General features: G+C 42.0%; 1 protein-coding gene across 2 annotated transcripts in view; it reads right to left on the bottom strand.

The window, feature by feature from the left end:
* Positions 1-13,331: 13,331 nt before the first annotated feature.
* Positions 13,332-27,228, bottom strand: part of GPR176 (G protein-coupled receptor 176) — a 120,779-nt gene continuing 106,882 nt past the window's right edge. For both annotated transcript variants that reach the window (XM_008017079.3, XM_073012046.1), the window contains 2 exons: positions 21,317-21,569; positions 13,332-16,580 (listed from right to left, as the gene is read on the bottom strand). In XM_008017079.3, the coding sequence (XP_008015270.2) occupies positions 15,458-16,580; positions 21,317-21,569 (1,376 nt within the window). In that variant the 3' untranslated portion in view covers positions 13,332-15,457. The remainder of the gene's footprint in view (positions 16,581-21,316; positions 21,570-27,228) is intronic.

Raw genomic sequence — 27,228 nt, forward strand, 5'->3', positions numbered from 1 at the left:
CTTGCATCTCTTCGCGGTTTGTAACCTTTCCAGACTAAGTCCCTATCGACTATATTTTGCATAAAACTGTTTATCTCATTTTGAATTGTTTTCTGTCTCTGTGTCACTCTCACGTTGTTTGTTTACCTCCTGATGCTTCCGTTTTGTAAACCGCTGAGAGGCTGTATGTGCCTTAAGGGCCAGCTTTAATAAATTGCATTTGTTGTGTATTTGCTTTTAATTTCCCCAAATACTTCGGCGTCAGCTATTGCAGGTGATACCCTGAAAACAACATTCGGATATAAGTCCGCGAGCACCACATGTCTATACTGTGTTTTCTGCAGTTCCATTTTCAAAAATCGCAAACACATCCTGGAAACTGTTGTGCCTTTCAAAGTCATTCATAAAAATTTTTTCTAGAGTCACGATATTTTAAGCTAAAATTTCCCTGGTCTCATTCCAGGTTGGTGACAGATGGCAGTGGCAGTGTTAGTTTCGGAGTTAGCTTTTGTTTTTGTTCGCAGTCTCTCCCTACTCTTGACATCCTCCTTCTGAGTGGAGTCAGATTTGAATGAATGAAAGCAAGCAAGAGCATTGTTTGCCATCTGGGCACCAGCTACCTTCAGCCTTGTTGCCCCAGTTTCCCTTTTCTCACCATCAACTTCAACCAAATGTAACAATGTGGTAGGAGAGGGATCTCATTAAGCCTCATATCGTAGATGCTACACACTGGATTTTGTGTAGAATAGCCATTTCTACTGGAGAGCAGATAATAGTGTTTGCCACTGGACAGTTCCCATCTCCTGTGAATCTATGCTTAGTGTTATTAAAAAATTACATTTACAAAGTGTTTCAGACTTGCCTTCGAAGCATCATTTCACTTCATTCATACCATTCTGAGTCGGCACTAGTATTACCTGGATTTAGAGTTGAGAAGCAGAGCACCTAAAGGGTAATTGTCCCAAGGTCATTGGGAAACTAACTGGCACTGGGATTCCAACCTAGGTTCCAAAACCTGCCCTCTTGATCTCCTCATGGGTCTGAATTCAAGAAGAGGAGATATTTGTGTCCACTAGATGGTGCTGATTGTCCTCTTTAAAAAAAAAAAAAAAAAATCGGTAGCCACTTTCAGAAACAAGTTCATTTGGATTTTAGGTGTAATTCAAGAAACCACTGAACTGAAGTATCTTGTATGTTTGAACTGTGCTTGGATGCGTCTTTAAATAGCCACCCAAATAGGAAAAGTGAAAATTTGATCTAAAAAAAAATGCATTTTTTAAAATGTTAGTACATATAAATAATATCTAAAAACCATGGTGACTTTGAGATACTGAAAGTTCTCACACATCTGTATTTACATTCAATCAGTAGACTTAAAAAGAGGTACATGTTTTATTGCATTTACCCCTTTTATACCAACTGTACTCTCTCCAGCACTTCCCAATCCTGCTTGGGCACAGTGCCATCCATGCCAGCAAGAGTCATGAACAGGGAAGTAAATAAACCCTGAAAAAGCAACAATCAGGTTCCGGAACAGGTAACCCTTTTTTTTTTTTTTTTTCTTTGAGATAAGGTCACAGTCTGTCGCCCAGGCTGGAGTGCAGTAGCACAATGATCATGGCTCACTGCAGCCTCAACTTACCAGGCTCAAGCAATCTCCCACCTCAGCCTCCTCAGCCTCCTGAGTAGCTGGGACTACAGGCACGCACCACCACATCCAGATGAATTTTTTTTTTTTTTTTTAAGAGGTGAAGTCTCCCTACGTTGCCCAGGCTTAATGTTATTTTTATTGAAAGTAAAATACATGTTAAGCATATGTTTAGTGTGTGCTTAGTACCTTATTTTAGTACATTTTTTAGAACTTAAAAGCTGTGAAATAAACCCGATTCGAATGGGTTGTCAGACTTTGTTGTTCAGAAGGATCAGTTCAGGTGTGATTTAAAATATTGATTCTAGTTCCTATTACATGATTCAGTGGGTCTGGAACACAGACCAGGAATCTGCATTTTTAACAAGTCCTTTGGTTCTTGTGGTACAGATGAACCCCTGACTTCAAGTTAATGTTTTAGAGGGTAAATACTGGCGAGGACATTGCTCCCGGAGGCACCGTGGAGCCCCCTGCAGCTGTTCTACACGGAGGCTGTAAACAGTGACATCCAGGACTTGCTTTGTAAACAGCAGGCTAGACACTGAAAAATGCTCTCCCTGTAGAACTCTTTCCCTCCTGTCCCGGTCTGCTGTGGAGTGCTCCGCAGAATTAGCTGCTGGTCAGTGGATGTCTCCATTTTTTAGAAGATTACAATTTCTCAATGCCTATTGGTCCAAAAACATAATGATGACTTTAGGTTTGCTTTCAGTAAAGAAGTTAGGTCACGCATTATCATATAACTCTATTTAACTGGCTCGAGGGATCCACTTGTCAACACAGGGGGCCAAAAACTTCCACGACGTTGTGAAATTGTGTAAAAATCAGTGCGCGCACACACACACGCACACAGCAGTGCAGCTACATGTTTCTGGCCTAGAGGGTTGTTTTTAAAGATAGTAAAGTAAATCAGTGAAAACGAAGATATGTTATAATACACGGAGTCATTTGCAGGGGGAAGGTACCATGTCAACTCGGCCCTAAAGCAATCGGCTCTGCCAAGTGAGTCATTCTCACCAGAAAGGGGAAAAAAATCGGTTTCTCTTCTTTTCTGAGGAAATTCCCTCAAAGTAACAGACTGCTTAACTTTCTCATGATCTTACTGGCTCCAAAGTTTGGTCACCTGCAGCAACTCTGTACCTGCAAAGATTTAAAGAGTTGGCAGACACTTCCCAAGGCCAGCTGCAGTTTCAGTTGCCAGATGCCCACCGAGATTAGTATTCTACTCCTGACATCTCGCCCCTGTCAGCTGAGTGGATGTGATACTGCTTGCGGATAATGGCTGAAATTTCACTGCAACTATCAATCCTGGGCTGAAACCAACAGTATCTGAACATTGCCCATGCATTGGGTTTCATGCTTCATGTTTTCAACCTACCGGTAAGCTTGTCTCTCTGAGTCTAAAACCTAACTTCAGTATTGAGCTTGGTCTCTCTGATCCCACAGGGGTTTGTTAGTTTGTTGTTTTAAATTGGATCTCCTGATCCATGTACTTGCTTGAGGTGAGCAGGTCTGTGCAAACCTACCCCCAAAGGCCGAGGAAGCTGAGAGGCCAATGAAAGAAGCTGACAAGTCCAGTTTCTCAGAAAGAAACATTCAGCAGGGGGCTTACAGACAGAAGCCGTGTCTCTGGTAGCCAGAGAGACAGTGGATCCCCGCACCTGCCCTCCAGAAAGCATCCTTTATATAGCAAGATTTTAGGGAAAGATGTGCAGCCAGTCATGCCTCAGGCCTTCTTGCAAAACTCATGACCCCTGGGGTGGTTAGATAAGCATCTCTGTGGGGGTTATCTATGCTACAGGAACACACTGGTCATCTTGCTATGCAACAGGCTGTTTTCCTACAATACTAAAACTTCGTATAAGTTATGCAAGCCTTCATTATTATGTAAACCTTTGTACATATTTTAACAAAAAGTAAAGGAAGCTAAAACAATTAAGATACCATATTAGAAACACATTCAAACCAAATATTTAGGGTGTTAAGCAGCAATGTACGGAAATGATTTTTCTCAGAGTTAACATCTCAGAGATGAAGAAATAGGAAGGAAACCACCACAGGGGTTTGTTCATCAGTCAAGGGTCAGGCTGCCACAATGTTTAAGCCTCATCCTGGCATTCTTAGCTTCTCACTTTATTTCTTTTTTTTTTTTTTTTTTTTGAGACACAGTCTCGCTCTGTCGCCCAGGCTGGAGTGCAGTGGCCGGATCTCAGCTCACTGCAAGCTCCACCTCCCGGGTTGACGCCATTCTCCTGCCTCAGCCTCCCAAGTAGCTGGGACTACAGGCACCCGCCACCTTGCCCGGCTAGTTTTTTGTATTTTTTAGTAGAGACGGGGTTTCACCGGGTTAGCCAGGATGGTCTCGATCTCCTGATCTCGTGATCTACCCGTCTCGGCCTCCCAAAGTGCTGGAATTACAGGCTTGAGCCACCACACCCGGCCTCACTTTATTTCTTACACAATCTTTTTCTTAGCTCAAATTCAAAGTAATGTTTCCTATCTGAACATACAGTGTTTATTATACTAGGAACTGGTCATCATTTTGATGACTATTGGTTTTCTTGTTGATATTTTTAAAATTTGATCATCCAAATTCCTTTCTTAATAGAAGCTGGCTTATTTTCCCCTCATTTTGCCATAATAGGCAAACTAGAATTTATGTTTTAATTTTGTTGAAAAATTGTTATGTTTTATATTTTTGTAATTCATCACTGACACACATTTTAAAATACCCATCTCTGGATTTTCCTTTTTTTTTTTTTTCTGAGACAGAGTCTTGCTCTGTTGTTCAGGCTGGAGGGCAGTGGCGCTATCTTGGCTCACTGCAATCTCTGCCTCCCAGGTTCAAGCAATTCTCCTTCCTCAGCCTCCCAAGTAGCTGGGATTACAGGCGCACGCCACCACGCCCGGCTAATTTTTGTATTTTTAGTAGAGATGGGGTTTCACCATGTTGGCCAGGCTGGTCTCGAACTCCTGACCTCAGGTGATCCACTCACCTCGACCTCCCAAAGTGCTGAGATTACAGGTGTGAGCCACCACACCACACCCAGCCACATCTCTGGATTTTCTGTGCTGTCTTTGCCAAGAACAGTGTGGCCTGGGCCCAGTCTCTTAACCTCTTTCCACCTCAGTTTCTTCGTCTACTAAATAAGAGGTCGATAAAGGTTTCTACCACTACTTCCAGCTCTGAGACCCCGTGATCTTCTGATTTAAGCAGTCTCTGCTCTCTTTGGAAAGGACCTGCTCATGTGTCTCAACCTGGACTGAAACAGCATTCATACCAATGTAAAAGCCATCTGCTCAACGTGCATGGCAGCAAGAATTGCTTGTTTAGAAACATCTGGGTAATGGTAACAGCCATCTGTCTTGTCCCTGCAATTGTCGAACAAAGAATTAAGCACAGCAAAACCACAAGAGAAGTGCCCTATTTTTATAGAACGATGGAATAGAACAGGTTCAGAATTGGTTTAGGTTTTATGAGAGTTGCATGTATCCCACCTCTGTTATGGAAGGGCAAGCCTCTTCACCTCTCCAGACTTCAGTTTACCAGCCTATCTGTCAAACAATGGGAAGATAACTCTCTAGCAGTCTTCCTTATTTTGTTGAAACAGAGAAACTTGAGACACTATACTGAATTTTTCATTGCATTTGTTCAATAAAATGAGTACTTTTATGTCAAATTACAGCAACCATCCAATCCATGCTGGAGAATGAAAGAAAAGCAGATGAATTATCAGGTTCAATTCATATCTGGTGTGCATTAAATGTTCATCTATCTTGTATTGCTTGCTACAGATGATGGTATTTTTGTGAAAATTGCCAACACATTTTTTAAATGAATCTGGAGATCATTACCTGGACCCAAATTTGTGAGAATTTTGTATTCGGGTGGATACCTGCATCCATGCATTCAATTTCCTATCATTCATTGATCACTTTTTCTGAGTTAAATCCGCTATCGAAGGCCAGGCATGGTGGCTCAGGCCTGTAATCAGAGCACTTTGGGAGGCCAAGGCGGATCGGATCACGAGGTCAGGAGATTGAGACCATCCTGGCGAACACAGTGAAACCCCGTCTCTACTAAAAATACAAAAAAATCAGCTGGGCGTGGTGGTGGTCGCCTATAGTTCCAGCTGCTCAGGAGGCTGAGGCAGAAGAATGGCATGAACCCGAGAGGTGGAGCTTGCAGTGAGCCGAGATCACACCACTGCACTCCAGCCTAGGTGACAGAGCGAGACTCCGTCTCAAAAAAAAAAAAAAAAAAAAAAAAAAATCGTAGGTTCTGCAAAAAACCAAATACCACATGTTCTCACTTGTAAGTGGGAGCTAAATGATGAGAACACACGGACACAGAAGGGAACAACACACACTGGGGCCTATTGGAGGGTGGAGGGTGGAGGAAGGAGAAAAGCAGGAAATATAACCAATGTGTACGAGGCTTAATACCTGGGTGATGAAATACTCCGTACAACCAACCCCTGCAACACACATTGACCTACGTAACAAACTGCACATCCCGCACATGTGCCCCTGAACTTAAAAGTTAAAAAAATAAAAAATTTAAAAAGAATCGTAAGTTCTGATCCATAGTCGGACAAAGCTCTTAATTTCCTGGACCTCAATTTCTTTATATTAAATGACAGGGTGGTATATGACTAGGCTAAGATTTTCGAAATTCAAAATGTTATCACTATATACAGTAAATGAGAATTTTATGGAGAAAGAAAGCTTTTGAATTTAAGAAAGACTTGTCATTCATCAAAAGAAATCATTGAGAGAGCAGGGACGGTATCTTGAACACTTTATATTCCATTACAATAGCATGTATTAAATGCAATAATATTTACTGTTATGAATAAATGAATCTTGTTAATGTTTCATATCCTTACAGGGAAGAGTATCAAGTGACTCTCAGGAATGTGGGCAAGGGGTGAAAGTGATTCGATGGCAGAAACTAAAGTTAAGTAAACTCAGTGCAGAATTAACAAGGAGGGCCAGGCACAGTGGCTCACTCCTGTAACCCAGCACTTTGGGAGGGGGAGGTGGGAGGATCGCTTGAGGCCAGGAGTTCAAGACCAGCCTGAGCAACAAAGCAAGACCCTGTCTCTACAAAAAAATTCTTTAAAATTACCCCTTGAGCCCAGGGAGTTTGAGGTTGCAGTGAGCTATGATGGTGCCACTGCACTCCAGCCTTGGTGACAGAGTGAGGCCCTCTGAAGGAACCTTTGAATGTCCTTTTAAGGCCATATAACATCTCCTTATATCTCTCCAAGGAGATTAAGAATGGGTTTTTTTTTAAGTTTTCTTCTTTTTGTATATCCTGTTTTTCCTCCACATTTCTTTTTTCTTGTGTGTTTGTTTTGGCATCTGCGTGTATGTTAGATACTGTCCTCAGAGGACTGGTCATCCTTGGCTGTCTGCTCATGTTTAAAAGTCTCAAAAAAGCGAAGATATTAACATGGAGGATGCAAGACATAAGATGATGCCTCTGAGTGCTCTTCGCAGAGCGACCTCAGTCTTGGCATTCCTTCAAGACTATCTTAACATTTATTTTAAACTGAACGCCTCTACAACAAAACAGGGGAAATCATGAGGCAGAAGAAGTAAATTGGGAAAATAACATTGAGCAAAACAGCTGCCAAGCATCAAGGATTTTCATCTAGTCCCCAGTATGGTTTAATGATATGTGCCAAGTGGGTATTCAAAAAATAGTCATGATAATAATAGATGATAATGATCATCAGTACTTTAGAGGGTGCTGTGGAAGAATTGGGCTTTAATGCTTTCTGTACTGTTTTTAGCTCTGTCTCTAACTTGCTTCATCTCTTAGGGCTAATGACGTGGCCATCTGTGTCTCTAGTTTCCCCATCTGCAAAAAAGAGATTGTATCATTTCCTACAGAAAGCCTGTGGACTGTGTTTAATATCCTCCAGTGAAACATCATATCTAAATATAAAGCAGGCAATAAGAAGCCAAATGTTACCAAGAGAATAAACTCTAAGAGTATTATAAATTAAAATTAATTAAGAACTTCTAAGTAATATTCTACTGACCTTTGGTTGATGCAAAGGTACTTGTATTGCATACACTTTAGATTTTTTTAAAGTAGATGAGAACATAAATTATAAATAAATAAACAAATCCTAGGATGCTTTGACTCATTAAACTCAGCATCTTAGACATATTAATCCAAAATATTTTGTGGGTTCTAAATTAATTTCTAAAGCTAACCAGCATTACTTCAATTAAATCTATATAACAAAGTAGCAATAATTCTTAAAAACACTGTAAAAATACACAAAAGAAGAAAGAAGAAATCCTTCTTTTTGGCTATAGAAGATATGGGGAGAAAAGTAGAATTCAGAGTAGCCCATGATTGCCTAGTTCGTATAGCCAAGCCAAAGGTACTATCTGAGTACATCTGACATGATTTGAGCACATCAGCAAAAGCCATTGGTTTCTCTGACCCTGACAGCCTAAATTGCCTTCTTTTCTAAATTTCCTCTAATGATGTATATAGTTTCTTCTTTTTTCTTTTGTTTAGTCTGATGGTGCCTTGCCAAATTCAGAAGCCTTTTAAAGTTAATTTGTATTCTTATCAAAATAATACATGTATACTCTTTTAAAATATAACTAAAATACTTAACAAAACAAACAAACAATTACAGTCCCAGAGACAAGGACCTGCAATAATTTAGCCTCCTCTTCTGGCAGTCATCACACATCCCGGTATTTCTGAATAACTCACATTGTACTCTGTTTCGCATCACACATTTTGAGCATAATTTGATTGCCTCCTGTCATGGTAGATGAGGATATCGCTCTCTTGTGCAATACTTCCAGTCCTTAGGAAGGTAAAGTCCCGACTGGAAGGGCGTTGGGAATGGAGTGTGGGGAGAAGATCTGGAAGTGCAGGCTGGTGGGGAAGCTGACTAAGGAGAGGCAGCTGGCCCAGCGGTGTGGCACCAACAGCAGATCTAGCTGGGGCTCTAATTACTTCTCAAACAGCCGTCAACCTCCCCAACCTGAGCTTTCATTTCGAAAGTACTTAGAGAAGCCAGTACCTTAGCTAAGAACTATCATTGACAGACAAAAAAACGAACAAACAAACAAACAAAAAAACCTCTAGCGTGAAAAGTAGACATTAAGACAAACCCATAGAGAAGAATTATCCTTAATATCCTCAGTGAGATAGTAGGAAATGTTTCCTGCCCTTAAAAATGAAGATCCAAAGAACACACACACAAAAAAAAAAAAAAAAAGAAAAGAAAAAAAGAAAGGAAAAAAAGCTCTTGGGAAATTCTTAACTCTGCTGCCCAATCAGTTATCACCATCCATCTTCTTTCCAGCTTCTAAAATGTGTTGCGGTTATAGACTCACCTGGAACCACAGAGCGCTTTGTCTTCTCTCCTATTCCTTGCATCCTTCTGGATTTATGACATTTCTTTTTAACCCCTTACATGGGGTTTTAGTGGCATTTCAGGAGGAAATAGAATTAGATATGTATAAACAATCAGCCATTTCTTATCAGGAACCACACATGGTTCCTTTGTGGGGTTTTCTTCATTAAGTTAATATAAAACTTCAGGTACAACATTAAAAGGCAGGAAAACAATGAATTTATCTGAGAAGATTATTTTATTTTATTGAGATTGTACCCCAAACAGGAGCAATTTCTGATGTGTTCATCTTTGTAAATAATAAATTAGCTCACATATCAAGTATGATGAGGGTGCTTTCCGCAGAAAATAGCAAAACTTTGACTCAAACTTGCGTGTACAACATGAAATTTATTGTCTCACATTAACTGGAAGTTCAAAGGTAGAGACATGTGACTTAGCAGCTCAGTGACATCATCAAGTACATGTTGCCTTGTCCGTACTGTGCTGTCCTCTTTGTCACCTTCATTCCAAGGCTGGCTCCCCTCACTGTCATCATGATTTACTGTAGAGTCTGAACCTAGAAGTGGTAAACAATCCATGGAAGCTTCCTTTCTTGTTCCTTAACTGCTGCCCAGGGAGATCCTAACACTATAGGCACTTTGAGATATGAAAGAGTCTGGTCCAGTTGTAAAGTTCAGGACGATGCCTAATGTAATGCTCTTCCTCTCCCCCAACTCAGGCTTGATCTGTAGCCCAAGGAACTCACCATGAGTGGATGAGAATCCTCTCCTCCTATAGCTTGATATTTCCTCTTGCAGGTCTCCCTTCTGCCTCCACGGAGGTAGGAGGAAGGATGGGCAAAATGAGGAAACACCTTCTCCTTGAATGGTGCAGCCATTGTTCTCTCATTGGTACTTGGGGAGGAATCGCCAGAGGTGTGGCATGTGACCCTCATTGTACACGTCTCTGGTGCCAGACACAGCACTGGACTGACCACTTTCAACCCCACTCAGCATCCAGCCGCAGCCTCCTCCAAGTCTGGCCAGCTTTCAAGTCGAGTTTCTGTGGTGTCTCCTTGACATTGAGAAAAATCACCCATTCTCACCATGCCACATGGTGGGTGTGCAGGATGCCCTCTGTTTACTCTGTCATCTCCCTCCAGTTCCTTTCTCACACCTCCAAATTCAGAGGGCAGATCAGCAAGTCCATCCTGAAACAGATACCCAACTGAGGAAAAGCAGCCAGGCTTGCATTTTTCCCTCGAGCAGATGTCTCATGGCCTAGACAACTCTCTTTAAATTTCTTCTGTTTTCTCCATAAATAACCTGGGTTTGCATGGAGGACAGAGGTAAGGGTTAGGGAGACGGTCCCACCCTCCTCAAATCACCTCAAACTTTTGTCTAACCTGGAGTGTCTCAACCTTAGCACTGCTGATATTTTGGACCAGACAATTCTTTGTTGTGAGGGCCGTCCTCTGCGTTAGAGGGCATTTGACAGCATTCCTGACCTTTATCCAGTAGATGCCTGGAGCATGCCCCACTTCTTGACAATTATGACCAAAACTTCACTGGCTTAACCCCAAGAGTCCCCTCTGTTCTCCTAAAACCTCGTTTTTGAGACACAAAAACTAGGAAGAGATTCAAAGGATATCTGCTTTTCCTTGAGGCAGTGAAAGCCTCATCCCCTACCCTGAGGCAATGCATGTGAATGAGAGGGGCCAGGCAAAGGCAGAAGAGAAGTTAGATGCACAGGGAATATGGTTAATACAGCAAGAGCATCATGCCGTGTGTTCTATTTTCTCACCTGTTGCCTTAGAATGTGTACCACGTGTTTATTCTAGTAACTCCTTTGTGTGTATATTACATTTTGTATATGGACTGCAATGAATACACATATAAAAAGAAATTTGAGGGAGGCAGAAAGACTTCATCACCAAGTTCTGATCGAAATAGCTGATAAAAGAACTATTCTTCAAGCCCAACACACACGCCTGGAACTGTGTTTCTCAGTATTGAACTTCCCCTCCAACTTTGGAACTTACACTCCTAGTGAATTAAAAGGAGGCTTAGGTGTTTGAAGAAGGAGATGGATCAAAGGCCTTGCATTTGATGCCTTTTAACTCTGCAGGAGTCATTCCAAGGAAATCAATAAGAGCCAGCAATAACTCCACTGAAAGCAAATCTTTCATCACTCATACACGACAGAGACCGCGCCCCTGCTCCAGGTGCTGTATCTCTTATGTATTCATTCACCATTCACTCATTTCAATCTGGCAATAAGAACCCCTGAATCCCCAGGACATGAAGTGCTAGAGGTTCGCATAAACAATGCTGGAGATCAGAGTTTCATTTCCATACAGGTTTCCAGACCTTTATTCTACTGATCAACTAACGGATACCTTTCGCACAAATGGGGGGGAGACAGGTTGAAACTGAGGCTAAGAAAAAGGGAGCTGTTTTATCTTCTGAAACCTCACATATGGAAAATCTAAGCTCATTTCCATTTATTTTATACGTCTTGCACAAAAACGCTTTTGATGCTGCCCTGGGCATTGATACTTATTTCAATTCCTATTTTATTCACAGATTCCCAAGTTATTTACCATGACTCATTTCTCTTTTGGTTACAGAGCTCTAATGTGGCACATTAGTTGGGATATGAATCTGCGACATACTTACAACTATTTGGGGAAAGTGCATCGCTATGCTATGGTATTACTGACATTGTATGTTGAGACCTTGGTAGACGACACCATGAAAGCATTAACCCTTTCCCTCCACCAAAATTCCACCCATAATAAACTTTTCTCCTTGTGCATCTCTGATCCGACCTGTAGCAGCAGCTGCATGTGCGCGGAACCACCTCACCTCTGGCGCAGGTCTGCCAAGAGCTCAGCAGTACCCAGCTGGGATGCAGCAGTGGCTTTTCTCCTCAGATGAATCAGACCGGTGCTTTAACTCCAGATGTGCATTTAGCCCACCAACTAACTTGCAGTTTCTTTCCTACAGCTGGGGCCACTTCGGATTTGTATATCTGTCGTTCCATACCCTGTGTACTCCGCTCTGCTCTTACTTCGAAACGGTCATTGAGTGCATTCATATTCAGATATGGCCTACAGGTTAGTGGCCAAGGTGAACCTTCTTTGAACATCCTATTTTTTTTCAACTGGGAATTGTCTAGTTAAGAAATACTCTGGCTTACACAGTTATTTTTTCTTTAGGGAATCTAATAGTCCCTTGGCATTATGTATGACCCCAAAGTATCATCATTATGAATATGAATTACTGTTAGAATAACTGGGGAAAAGACCTGGAGTTTTCCAAGAATATTCCACATAAGCTGCCTAGACACTTTATTTTTTTATGTACTGTGTAAGTGCTAACACTGATATAGCTGTACTCTGTGCCAGGCATTGTGTCAAACAGATTATCTCATGTAATCCTAACAGGCGCTCCATGCCTCACTGGGACTCCTTGAAAACAGAGCTTGAGATGAGGGCTTTGTGCAGGTAGGATGTGTGGGAGGTGATCCCTGAGGGTGTGAATGAGGGCTGCAGAAAGCGAGTCGGAGAAGGAGAAAGCAGAGTCAATAGAAGGCTGCACTATTGAAGCACCATGGTGGGCCACAGGGACTTAACTCTGTGTCAGTGACCTCCTGAGAACTGGACAGAGGCCTCCCACAATTGTCCAGCAGGACAGGAAGCAGGGGCATTTATCCAGTGGTTCCCATGCCCCACAGGCCAAGGATTATTCCCAGATACAGGGAGCTCTGCTTGCAGGGAAGTGAGTAGATGCCGCCAGCAACAGCCCACTGTGGACACAGCTAAAGTCATAGGTGAAATATGTGAGTAGGGGCAACAGAAGCTTCTGACACAATTATTATCCTCCCATTTTACAGAAAGGGAACTGAGGTACCTGGAGGTGACTTCATGTTCCCAAGGTCACAAGGCTAGTCAGTGTGGGGCCAGGATTTAAACACAGGCCATCTGACCTCAAAGCTCATGGCCCTAACTGTTGTGCTCCTGACGCCGCTCCCGCACAGGAGGGGCGATGATGGCTGCACTCCAGGCTTCCCTTGCGTAGCTCCGCCTAGAGATTTGAGTGTCCGTTGCCAAAATCTGGAACCCATCTTGGTGATATTTTTTCAAATGTTGCATTTCCTCCTTAGGGAATTTATTTTCTTTTAGTTGCAACAACACAAGAAAATGCTACTGAAATGCCACATCTGCATTCATGAGAAAAAAAAATGAGTATCTTTGAAGAGACAGGTTCCAACAGTATATCACTTGAGGGAGATAAAAGGGGAGAAAATATAGCTCATACAACTTTTCTTGATTTCAGAAACTGCTTTTCATTTTTTTATTAAAATGTTATTCTTCAAAGAGTATAGAAATACACCTGGCAATGACCTGTTAGAAGTCAGCCATCTGCTTCCAACATACATAAGAAACATACCCAACCAGATTCTGCCTCATCAAAATTTATTAAGTTCTACATATACAGTATATTATCAGAACAACACCAAAGTGGCTACACTTGACAGATTCTCCTAAAGTGGACACAATTTTCCCAGAGATTATTATTCCCCTTGATAAAAGTTGTAATGATTGTGAAAGTTTTGAAAGATAAGCTTGAAGGGCCACAGCGCTGACTATCAGGGCAAGGAGCTATAGATGCCATGCACACAGGGCCCGGGAGGCAGTGGAGCCGCGGGAGGGTGCGGCAGCCCTGTTTCTGCTGTGAGCAAACAGTGCTCTGAGGAGACCAACACAAAGAGGAAGGTGCTTCCTCTCCAGGGGCAGGGTCTTTGGGTTAACGTTCAGGAAACACAAGACACCACACCCAAGAGAAGTAAGGAAAACAAAACTCCCGACAGGGTCTAGGCTCCCTCCAAGAGACAGGGCCACTGTGGTCAAAAGAGGGGACGAATGGAGATGTGGAAGTTTGCTGGTGAGGACACCCACTTCCCGTCAAGCTTGCTCGAGGAACCAGACTAGCTCCCCTAAGTACCAAGAGCAAGAACAAAACACCCTAGAGAAAAGGGCAGAGCTGGCACTTGGTTTGTCCTCACTAACAGGGAAGTGTTATCAGCGGTTCTAATTCAATCTGGTGAAATCCACCCCAGGGGGGTCCCAAATTGCTTGTGAGGCTGATGAGTTGAGGACACTGCCCTCCCTCTTCTACCCACTCTGGCTCCTACAACGACAGGGAAGGAGGAAGTGAAGAGCTCATCTGGGCCAGATGTTGCCTTGGCACTCTACAATGACTATTTCTCCCTGTTCTGTTCCTCCACTGTGTCCAAAATGAAGAGAGAACCACAGTTGTACAAACAGACTGAAAAGGAGACTGGCCACACCTGAGTTCTGGAGTCTTCCTCGGAAGGAAACCATCTTTGTCAGATTCTTGCCAACCTTTTGGGCAGAATCACCTTTCCAAATCAGGTCTTTTCAGTTTGATGTTTCCAAAGAACCCACCTTACACTAACTCTCCATTGAAAAAATACCTTTTAATTCCAAAAGTTTGCAGAAGATGATTTTTTCAATACACTTGACTCATACTGGTTGTTACATAGCACCTTTCATGCGAGATCATAGGGAAGAGAAAAACACTACAGCGCTAGAGGCATCTCTCAGGCATCTCCCCCTGTAAGCTCCTCTCTCATTTGTTGAGAAAACACAATTTAAGGTGAAACACATAGTGAAGACTTTTCAGTGTTTTCCAACCACCACTGACCCTGACTGGAGGGGGCAGGTGGATCTCTCTGAGGCGTTGGTGGTGCCAAGGGAAAATCAGAATTATCAAGGACGAAATATCTCCCTTACTCCTGGCCACATCTATTGTCATGTCTACCATAGGTGTGGAATCGTCATCCCTCACCTACATCCCAATGAAAGGGAAGAAGGGTATCAGGAGAAACAGTTGAGTCACATGACTCGGGCTTCCAGAGAAATGGTGTAAGATGCCAAATCCCTATCTTCTCAATAGAAAATGTTTGACATGTTTAAGTTAATCAAACAGGCATTTTCTCTGGGGCCACGCTGCTCCATCATGATCTTGGAATTCCCTTAGAGTGCCCCTGCTCCCTGGGAGCTCTGAAAGTCTTCTCTCCGTGTGTTCTCTGCAGAGCCCAGGGAAGCGAGGCATCCCCAGAAAGTGTACACGGAATACCCGCCTCAAGACCCATTCGAAACTGCCCAGCTCTTGTCCCCACAGAGAATCATGTGGACTTCACTAAGGACACGGACCACTGAGATGGATATGTACACTCCCTCAATAAAGAGGACACTGGATTTTATGTAGATTTCCCTATCATTCAAAAGCATCTGGCCCATATTGCAGGAATCAACTCACACTGAGTTGCAAGGAGATCATACAATCATACGGCCACAGTATTCCCACACTCTGGTGGGATATGGAAGCTCCCCATTGCTTCCAAGAATTTACCATCCTTGCTAGGAATCCACCTTTGGAAAAATGCTCACTTTATTGTTCCTGCTCATCTTCCGCTCCACCCTGCCAACTTTGGGCACCTTTGTCTGAATCAGCTCTTCTGGGGTGTTACCCAAGGGGGGAAGCAGCCGCTTCTTGCTGTTTCGGGTCTCTGAGAGCCACTGAGGAGGCAACTCAAAAGGCCCAAAGCCAAACTGCAGGGAATACTTATCAGGGAATGTTTCAGGTTCCACAGGGGCTGCTGGTGCCACCTGGGATATAGAGTCCACTGTGCCCAGGGGTGGGGCAGAGGGCACAAACTGTGGCCCCTGCTCTCCCTCCAGGCAGGTGCTAAATATCTCCTTGGCCTGGAAGTCAGCTGAGCCAATGTACTTGGCCTCACTCTCTTCCTCATCCTCTGTGGGCTTAAAGATCTGCTGCTGCCCAATGTGGAACATCTCCAGGAGCTGGCTGCCTGAGCGTATGCTGGGTTCCAGGCTGGCCTCAGCCACACCGCTCCCTGTACTGACCACATTCCGGCGACTGTACCGGTGGTGTAGTTGTACCAGGGTCCCTATCAAGCACTTGCGGACAGATTTGTTCACAGTAAGAAAGAGAACAGGGTTTGCCAGCAGGGAGACTTTGGGCAGCCAAATGGCAGTGAGCAGCAAGAAGACGGAAGTGTCGGGGACATTGAGCACGGTTTGGTAGACGACCAGGGTGGCATAGGGCACGCTACACAAGATGAAGACCATCACCATGGAGAGCAGGGTGGCGTGCAGCTCGGCCTCCCGCTGGGAGGCATAGGGAATAGAGATGGTGTTCTGTGGGGTCCGGAGCGCTGCTATGATGACCTTCTTCTTCTGGCTGGCACTCAGGGCCCGTCGGATCAGTATCAAGAAGAGGAACACCACCGCCACAGGCACAATGACCGTGGTGATGTTATACACCAGGACGTACACGAGGTGGCCCAAGGAGTTGCTCCAGACTTCCGTGCAGGTGGACGTGGCATAGATGTCAGCCACATTGGTTACTGCAAACACAGGGACACTGGCCACCACTGCATGGGCCCAGATGTACATCACCAGTTCACGGGACTTGGCATCAGATATTTTCCTCTCCAGTGGATAGAGGACTGAGTAGTACCTGCAAGATACACAAACAAAATTAATTCCACAGAAGACACTTCTTAAATTAGCGGAATCTATATCACCAAAAGCAGGTGAGAGGGAAGAAAGGTCAAGTTCTTTTATTCAGCCTAAGATAAAGAAACACTGAGGGAATCCCAGAAGCCAGACCTTAAGTTTTGAGGACTTTGCAAGTACAATAAGAAGCGTCACTAGACCAAAAACAGAAACCTTTCCAAAGCAGCAGAGGAAAGCCCTGTCCTCACCAGGCGTTACAGGAAAACAAGGAAACAATTTCAATTCATAGCTAGTTTTATCATTGTTGCTACCAGGATGAAATCTCAAAGAGTGCTCTCAATATAAAAGATTTCTCCATCTGCTATAAAGATATCTACTTTTCAATTTGAGGGTAAAGGGTAATTGGTAAAAAATTTTACATGGGCTAAAGAAGCTTTAGGGCAATCTTCAAAGCTACCAACAGAAATCAGTTTGTCTACACACATATCTAAAGCAGACCACGCCACAGTCCAGATATCATTAGCAATTACAGCTGTTCAGGGCAGAAGAACCCAGGATGAAGAATGGACTCTGACAAGGTCCTTTCACAAAAATCAATTCAGCTGACAAGAGTTATGCCTGCTCAACAGTCATTGCTCCCATGATAATCACTCAGTAACCCTCAGGGCAATTCATAGGTCTAAAATGCCTGCACAATTAAATTTTTGTTAAAATCAGATGAGACATTGGTTTTCCTTCCAACCATTAACTTGATCGTCTGTAACCACCTAAACAGAATTCCAAAAGCATGCTGTTTCAGTATCACCAGAGATTTGAGGGAACCGAGTAACTCTTTGGACCCTAGAACCACATCTGTAGTAAAAGGGCTGCCACTAGCCCTCAGAGATATGGTCAGTTTCTTCACATTAGTTTGGCCGTATCTGTGCAGTCAGTTAATGCTGGGGTTGACCTTACAACCTTAGTGACACCCATTCACTTATAGGGCAAGTAAGCAGGCAAGCCTTCCAATAACACGTACTTTTTTTTTTTTTTTTTTTTTTTTGATAGAGTCTCACTCTGTCGCCCAGGCTGGAGTGCAGTGGTGCAATCTAGGCTCATTGCAACCTTCACCTCCTGGGTTCAAGCCATTCTCCTACTTCAGTCTCTCAAGCAGCTGGAATTACAGACATGCACTACCGTGCCTGGCTAATTTTTATATTTTTAGTAGAGACGGAGTTTCGCCACGTTGGCCCAGTCTGGTCTCGAACTCCTGACCTCAGTTGATCCACCTGCCTCGGCCTCCCAAAGTGGTTGGATTACAGACGTGGGTCACCGTGCCCAGCCTCCTGTAACAGGTACTTCTGAGCACCACCTATGCACCAGGTCCTGTGCCTGGCACTGGGTTATAAGAATGAAAAGACACAGGAATGTCTCTAAACCCAATGGGGACAAAGATACACACACTAACAATTGCGAACAAGGAGATGACAACTCTACTAGCAGCAGGCACAAAGGAGGTACAGGTAGCACCTAAAGCCACCTGGGAAAATAGCAAGAGAAGGAGACACTGCAGTGGAGTCTGGCAGGGGGACCAGCAGAAGGGGAACATTCCAGGCTGAGAGAGATGGGATGCAAACACAATAGTGACCACGGACAACCGGGGAAGGAGGGAGCATGGTAAGACGTGTTCTAGATTTCTTTCTGGAAGGAGGGAAAAAGAGAAAGAAGTACCTAAGTGATGCATGCTTTCACATTTTTTTCTCTGAATACAGGTAGTTTTCTAAGGACGACTCAGTAAATATGTGATGACCCCACCCCTACACATGAATACATGCTTAGGAGTTCACTGGCTCTGACTGCCATTTGCTCACTGACATGTAACAAACCCAGGCTTCCATTAATTTCCAATCCTGTTATGTGTTGGGAAGCAGATTGCAACATAAGCACACAGGCTCCCTATAAATAATGTTCTTACTGTGTACACCTCTAAACGGTGATGCAAGAAGTGTAGGTGACCTCCTGATTAACCTGCTGACTTAGTGCCATGAAACAAATAGTTATGAAGGAAGTGAGAGAAAAGACTGTCTTCTCTTCTTCAGGTGTACATGCAGATGCTTGCAAGTAATTTGCATCTGTGAATAACAAAATAGGAATTTACCAGCCCTGTTTTCCTACTAAAAGGACTTGTTTTACTTTTTAAAATTATGGTAAAATTACAATAGCTTTTCTGCTGGAAAGAAAATGAGAATTTCTTACTGTTTTCGTATTTCTTTGTTTAAGACCAAGGCCCCAGAAATAACCCACAGGGATTATTGCACTGCTTCCAGGTATAACAGCAAACTGTTCAGAATAATGTATTCTCCTTCTTGTTGAGTCTTATTTAAAAAAAAAAAAAAAAAAAACTTTCGGGATTCACAGCAATATTACTCACAATATCCAAAAAGTAGAAACAACCTAAATATCCACCAACTAGTAAATGGAGAAACAAATTTGGTATACTCCTAAAATCGAATGAATATATTATTTGGCCATGAAAATGAATGAAGTACTGATACATTCTATAACACGAACTTTGAAAACATGCTGAGTGAAAGAAGCCAGACACAAAAGAACACACATTGTACGATTCCACTTACATGTAATGTCCAATAAAGTAAACATACAGAAAAAGAAAGTAGACTCATGGCTGCTATGGTCTGGGCACAAGGAGTGACTATAAGTAAATGGGCACAAGTTTCTTCGTGAGTTAATGGAAATATGTTAAAATTATATGGTGACGAAGGCTGTACAACTCTATAAATATATTAAAATTCATTGACTTGTATACTTTAAATAGGTGAATTTTATCATATGTAAATTATATCTCAGTCCAGAATATCAAACTGAAGACTTAAGACTTTACCAGAACAGGTACTACCGGGGGAATTCAGCAGGACACTGAACACAAAATGGTTCGACATAAAAGGCATTAGCGTACCCACCAGAAGCACTGGTGAGAAAGGACTCTGACTTCACTCTTATAGTCCTATGCAATGGCACTTTCCAGATATTCAAAAAGCAATGGAAGAGACATGCAACGTCACCATAAAGCAGGTGTGGCAAATTGACATCTCAGAGCATACGTTCACCTTGCTAAAGGGATTCGGATGACCCACATAATACTTTTTTAAAAAAAATTAATTGCCAACATTTTTAAATTATGGAATTCTAGATTTTTTTATTCCTCTTCTGAAAGAATAGAAAAGTCCTGCCCACTGAATCTAGATTCCTACAAAGCAATTATTAGCTGCAACTGCTGAGCGGCTGATCCCCATGAATGGAAATGTGGACACACTCTTCACAGGCCACAACTGCAACCTGGCCTGTTGTCGCTTGACTTGTCACCTGCCTTGTTTGGCTCCATGGATGGTGAGATTCCAGTCCCTTCTAAAGAGCTGCAGCTGCTCCTGGCAAGATTTGATGGTAACATGATTGCAGAAAAATATCTAAGGCAGAATGTGCCATCAGAAGGGAAGCCTGAGAAAGAGAGGCAAATATTGGTGCAGCCCATCCTAACACAGGCCATAAATAATTTGCTTAATTCTTTCTACTGCTCTGGAATCTGAGGCTTAGAAAGTTTAAGCAACTTTATCCAAAGCCACTCAGCTAGAAACCTATGTAGGCAGGACTCAAAGTTAGGCTTCTATTCCAACATCCATTCTCTTAACCACAACGGCAATGACTTCTCCCAGTATGCTGGGGGCTTCATGTAACTCTGTGTCCCTCCATGCAGACAGCATCAGACAGCTGAAGAAATCAGGGTCCCTGGCCTGAGAGGCTGGAATGACTCTATAGGTGAGTTATACAATCAATACTATCACAGGTCATTATGGTATTATGTTTTGAACGGACAAAGAGTTCTAAATTTTCACATTAATCTAGAATGTAGTTAAATTTTAACATAGGGCATAAAATCAGAATAGCCAGAACTTTCCCTTCAGCAATGTTTCCTCTCTGTTAATCTTGAAATCAAAAGTACTCATGGATATAAAATACTTTTCAATTCTTGCTTGCTTACTTAATTCAATTCTCTAGAATATATTATCTAAACTGTATTCATGAAGCACTAGCTAGAAAAGAAAAAGGCAGGAATTTGCTGATTATGAGATCTTTACACAATTTTGATAAAATTGATCAAATTATGTCGAATTGCAGTAACTGAGAGGTAAGGTTCACTTCCAAATGAACATCCTTTTAAAGAGGATGGGAAGAGAAAGCAATCACCACTGCAATATGAAGCCTTGGAAATCAATCCTCCAGAGGAATTCTGGTGTTACCTGGCCAGATCCAACTGGACCATCTAATCATTTGTTAAATAACCACTGAATCATTCCCTTGTTCTTTCAGAGCTGTTCCATACTGCATCAAAAAGCCCTCATTGCAGAGTTACCAACCAGATGAAAAATCTACTGCAAATTACAACACAAATACCACCAACTGCAACCACGCTGAAGTGACCATGATCTAGCAGCTCTGCCCCAGCATCCTCACCATGGAACTCCCACCCCCCAGGTCTTCTCTCAATGGTTCTGTTTTCCCTGGCTGTTGCTAAATCAACCTGTCCTTTGTGAGGCATCTGTTTTGGACATTTATTCTCTTTCTGTTCATCACAAGCAGACTAAAAAGCAGTACACGGAACACTGACTACTCATTCACTTCATGATGCTAATTTTTTAATACAACTCAAAAGCAAGTTAGCTCCTGGCTACCTGATCTTACCTGTCCAAAGCAATAGCAGGGAAGCTGAGGATGGTCACAGAACAGAAGACTTTGTGCAAAAATTTGACGACCTTGCAGAAGAGCATGGTGTAGATCCACCAGCAACAGTGAGGGCTGGTGCTGAGGACGATGTCGAAGGGCACACAGACCAGGCTGGCACAAATCCCCGAGCAGGCCAGGTTTTTAATGAACCTGTTGGTGACAGATTTGAACACGGTTGTGCGGCAAGTTGACCATAACACCATGAAGTTTCCTGGCCAGATATGAAAGAAAATAAAATAATTTAAATAAAAATTTAAAAACCATAAAAAGGAAAAAAATACAGGTTAAAAAATGTAAAAAAACCCCACACATTTGAGAGTTGATTTCAAAAGATTTAATTTAAATCCTATTACAATTAAAATTTAACATATTATATGATATATTATGTCAATTAGGTGACATTATTAAATCACTTACATATTAATAAGTGTAGAAAAAATTTTAGTGGTGAGTTTCTCTATTTAATTTTGGGCAAAATAGTATTATAACAATAGCTTAGTCTCATCAGCATATAAACAATTTGCCAGTTATTACTTAATCCCAGGCAGTCTGCTCTTATCAAGTTTTCCAATGACCTCCACGTTGCCAAACTCAGCAACAGAAATACAGTGCAAGCCACACATGTCATCTTAAATTTCTGGTAGCCACGTTTTAAAATAGTAAAAAGAAGCAGGTGAAATTTTAATATTTTTTATTAACCCAACAGATCCCAAATATTTCAACATGTAATGATTACTTTAAAATTATTAATATTTTGCATTCTTGTTTTTGTACTAAGTCTTCAAAATCCAGTGTGCCTTTTATTTTACACTGACAGCACATCTCAGTTTGCACTAGTCACCTTTCAATAGCCACAGGCAGCTCGTGACCACCATACTGGACAGCACCATTCTAGACCTCAGCAGCGGTGATGCAACCAACCATCTCTCTTTGAGCATTGTCCTCTGTGGCTTCCACAGGCCTACAACCTCCTGGCTTTCCTTCCACCCTCCCACTTCCGCCTATCATTGGCTGCTGCAAGTCTACTCTTACCAGGTTTTGCAGAAGAGCATGGTACAGCTCCGCCCCCTCTATCCTCTCTCAGTAGCCTCTCCCTACGTTAGACTACCCATTCTGGTAATTTTCCATCAAAATGCTAATGACTCCCAAATTCATGTCCTAAAGTAGGCGTTTCCTCTCAGCTGCAGACTCCTTTTCCCAGATAAGCTTCTGATACCCCTCTCAATCCCCACCATGTTCCTCAAGGGTTTACCTACTCTGATGCCTACTGCCTAATCTCATACCTTCCTTCCCCTGGCTTGCTGAGCTCCAGCCACTCCAGCCTTTGATCCGTTCCTGAAACACATCAGGGCTAATCCTGCCTCAGTGCCTTTGTACATGTTTTTTTATACTGCTTGGGATGTTGTTCATATGGCTGATTACTTTAAATCCCAGTCTTAGTTTAAATGCTGCCTTGTCAGAAAAACCTTCTCTAACGATCATTTTATTTTAAACACTAACTGCTCCTGCCTCCATTATGCTCCATTATCATATCCCATTGCATCTTTCATAGTTCTCATCACAATTATTCATTTGTTGGCTTGTTATCTCTCCATTTCATGAAGAAAAACTGTATCAATCTTGTTCACTGTTATAACTCCATGCCTAGCTCAGTATCTCCACAGAGTAGGCATTCGATAAATATTTGCTGAAGAAATGAATTTGTAAAATAAGCAGACACAGTAATCAAAAGTCCCTGTGGTAAGAGAACCTCTTCTGTAGTATGTCTGTCATGTAAAGATATTCTAAGTCAGCAAGCAGTTCCCAAATCTCACCATACATCGGAATGACTGTACCAGATATACTAAATTACAGTGCATAAGTATGGCACTGGGAACCTGCAACTGTAACAAGCACGTTGGTCCAGTTGGCCCCCAAACTACAGTTGCTTTTAAACCGCTTTTAGACAGAGTCCACAGCCCCATGCCCAGACTCTCACAGGGAACCAGTCCTCAGGTGTGCAGGCCTGCCTGCTGAGGGGTTATATTAGCATTTACATACTCATGAATGAGGAAAGTTGTTTTCATGCTGTTATTTCTTTAAAACCGAGACTGCTATAATCACATTTTATTTCCATCTATTTATATGCCTCTAGGCAGCATCCAGAGCCTAATCTCTTCTGCTATTAAGAACCTGAGGCTAAAGAATCCTGTGTTCTTTCCATTCTCTAAACCTCTCCTCTCATTCTCTCTCCTCATTTAAAACTGACTCATTTGGTTCTAAGAACCTGAATTGGACCGATATGTCAGGAGAGATGCACCCATACCCAATACCCAATTGGCTACGCATTTAAAAATAAATGTGTATGTGTGTGTGCTTGTGTGTGCACATGCATGCCCACACAGCAACACAGCAAGATAACTATATGATTATTTAACCTCATTAGCACTTCAGATTCTCCTTCGTTTTACAAGGCATACCAAGTAAGGATAATTCAGTATATATTTAAGTAACAAAAATTTCAACCTCCATATACTTTTTATTTTAGAGGTCACATTGTAAGTCACCTAATCTCCCCTAGAAATGATCTAAGTTCTGGAACCATTCCAATTCCCTATATATTCCCATTATACTTTCTAATGTTGAATTCCATGACAATACCCAATGCCGTAGCTATGGACACAGCAACACAATTAGGATATACTCACAGCCCATACAACCAAAAAGGAAATAAGAGGTAGAAAGTGGTGACATTGGTACAGGTCTGCCCTCCCTGGGACTGCTGTAACTCTGTCATTCCTCAAGAAAAATAACTAATGGATACTAGGCTTAAGACTTGAGTGATGAAATAAATTGTACAACAAACCCCCATGACACATGTGTACCTATGTAACAGACCTGCACATCCTGCACATGTAGCCCTGAACTTAAAATAAAAGTTAAAAAATGCAAATTAAGATTTCTCTTTCTGTAATATACATAATAGTCAAAGAGAGTGGATTTGGAAGCCAAAACATGTGAATTAACCACAACTCTGACAAACCGTGCTTGATTGATAATGAAGAACCTTTTTCCAACTAAATTTTGCCTCTGTAAAATTTTAGCTCTGGTTGTCCTTTTTAACTGGTTTATTGGCTTTGCATCTTTGAGAGCAACAATTCTGGCCTGTTAAAGAGACTAGCAACTAAAACGAAAAAGATACTCCAAAAGAGCATTGGGAAATCGTGTGCATCTGAGAATCCTCCTGAGAAAAAAGACATATTACCCCTTTGAAAACTACCAGCTTCCCCAGACTTAAAGCAGTAAAAGATCCATAGTCATGCTTTTACAGAAAGATAACACACCACCCAGAATATTCTAAAAACTAGAACTTGAAAAAAGCTAATGCAAACTGGAGGTGATATTAAATTACAAGGAAAAGCCTATGATAGACTGTGCCAAGAGGGAGGCCGAAGTGGATCCACAAGGCTCAGAAAGCCTACAAAGGAACTTTTACACTCAGAATACACCTTGTGATGCAAGAGGGAAGTTTAAACAAGTAACAGTAACCCCATAATAGAAGAAACAACCAGCCAACAACTACTTTGTGTTACTGGATTTTTTAATGCCTTCTTTGCTTCAGTTTGCAGTCCAAAATGAAACCAAGAAGAGTCTCTTGGGTTAAAAGAACTGTGTGAAGGGCATATTAGGAAAGGCTTTTAATTAATATGCCAGGTAACAACAGGAATGACTTTTAACCTAACTATGCATTTATATATAAAGTAGCTTTCTTATATAGAACATACAGTTGGCTCTTGCTTTTTACTATTTTTTTTTATTATACTTTAAGTTCTAGGGTACATGTGCACAACCTACAGGTTTGTTACATATGTATACATGTGCCATGTTGGTGTGCTGCACTCATTAACTCGTCATTTACATCAGGTATATCTCCTAATGCTATCCCTCCCTGCTTTCCCCATCCCACAACAGGCCCTGGTGTGTGATGCTCCCCACCCTGTGTCCAAGTGATCTTGTTGTTCAGTTCCCACCCATGAGGACATGTGGTGTTTGGTTTTCTGTCCTTGCGATAGTTTGCTCAGAATGATAGTTTCCAGCTTCATCCATGTCCCTACAAAGGACATGAACTCATCCTTTTTTATGGCTGCATAGTATTCCATGGTGTATATGTGCCACATTTTCTTATTCCAGTCTATCATTGATGGACATTTGGGTTGGTTCCAGGTCTTTGCTATTGTGAATGGGGCTGCAATAAACATACATGTGCATGTGTCTTTATAGCAGCATGATTTATAATCCTTTGGGTATATACCCAGTAATGAGATAGCTGGGTCAAATGGTATTTCTAGTTCTAGATCCTTGAGGAATCGCCACACTGTCCTCCACAATGGTTGAACTAGTTTACAGTCCCACCAACAGTGTAAAATTGTTCCTATTTCTCCACATCCTCTCCAGCACCTGTTGTTTCCTGACTTTTTAATGATTGCCATTCTAACTGGTGTGAGATGATATCTCATTGTGGTTTTGATTTGCATTTCTCTGATGGTGAGTGATGATGAGCATTTTTTCATGTGTCTGTTGGCTGCATAAATGTCTTCTTTTGAAAAGTGTCTGTTCATATCCTTTGCCCACTTTTTGATGGGGTTGTTTTTATCTTGTAAATTTATTTGAGTTCTTTATAGATCCTGGATATTAGCCCTTTGTCAGATGAGTAGATTGCAAAAATTTTCTCCCATTCTGTAGGTTGCCTGCTCACGCTGATGGTAGTTTCTTTTGCTGTGCAGAAGCTCTTTAGTTTAATTAGATCCCATTTGTCAATTTTGGCTTTTGTTGCCATTGCTTTTGGTGTTTTAGTCACGAAGTCCTTGCCCATGCCTATGTCCTGAATGGTATTGCCTACGATTTCTTCTAGGGTTTTTATGGTTTTAGGTCTAACATTTAAGTCTTTAATCCATCTTGAATTAATTTTTGTATAAGGTGTAAGGAAGGGATCTAGTTTCAGCTTTCTATATATGGCTAGCCAGTTTTCCCAGCACTATTTATTAAATAGGGAATCTTTTCCCCATTTCTTGTTTTTGTCAGGTTTGTCAAAGATCAGATGGTTGTAGATGTGTGATGTTATTTCTGAGGGCTCTGTTCTGTTCCATTGGTCTATATCTCTGTTTTGGTACCAGCACCATGCTGTTTTGGTTACTGTAGCCTTGTAGTATAGTTTCAAGTCAGGTAGCATGATGCCTCCAGCTTTGTTCTTTTGGCTGAGGATTGTCTTGGCAATGCGGGCTCTTTTATGATTCCATATGACTTTAAAGTAGTTTTTTCCAATTCTGTGAAGAAAGTCATTGGTAGCTTGATGGGGATGGCATTGAATCTATAAATTACCTTGGCCAGTATGGCCATTTTCACAATATTGATTCTTCCTATCCATGAGCATGGAATGTTCTTCCATTTGTTTGTGTCATCTTTTATTTCGTTGAGCAGTGGTTTGTAGTTCTCCTTGAAGAGGTCCTTCACATCCCTTGTAAGTTGGAATCCTAGGTATTTTATTCTCTTTGAAGCAATTGTGAATGGGAGTTCACTCATGATTTGGCTCTCTGTTTGTCTGTTCTTGGTGTATAGGAATGCTTGTGGTTTTGCACATTGATTTTGTATCCTGAGACTTTGCTGAAGTTGCTTATCAGCTTAAGGAGATTTTGGGCTGAGATGATGGGGTTTTCTAAATACACAACCATGTCATCTGCAAACAGGGACAACTTGACTTACTCTTTTCCTAACTGAATACCTTTATTTATTTCTCCTGCTTGATTGCCCTGGCCAGAACTTCCAACACTATGTTGCATAGGAGTGGTGAGAGAGGGCAACCCTGTCTTGTGCCAGATTTCAAAGGGAATGCT

This window comes from Chlorocebus sabaeus, chromosome 26 (genome assembly GCF_047675955.1).
Source record: "Chlorocebus sabaeus isolate Y175 chromosome 26, mChlSab1.0.hap1, whole genome shotgun sequence".
Taxonomy (NCBI): Eukaryota; Metazoa; Chordata; class Mammalia; order Primates; family Cercopithecidae; genus Chlorocebus; species Chlorocebus sabaeus.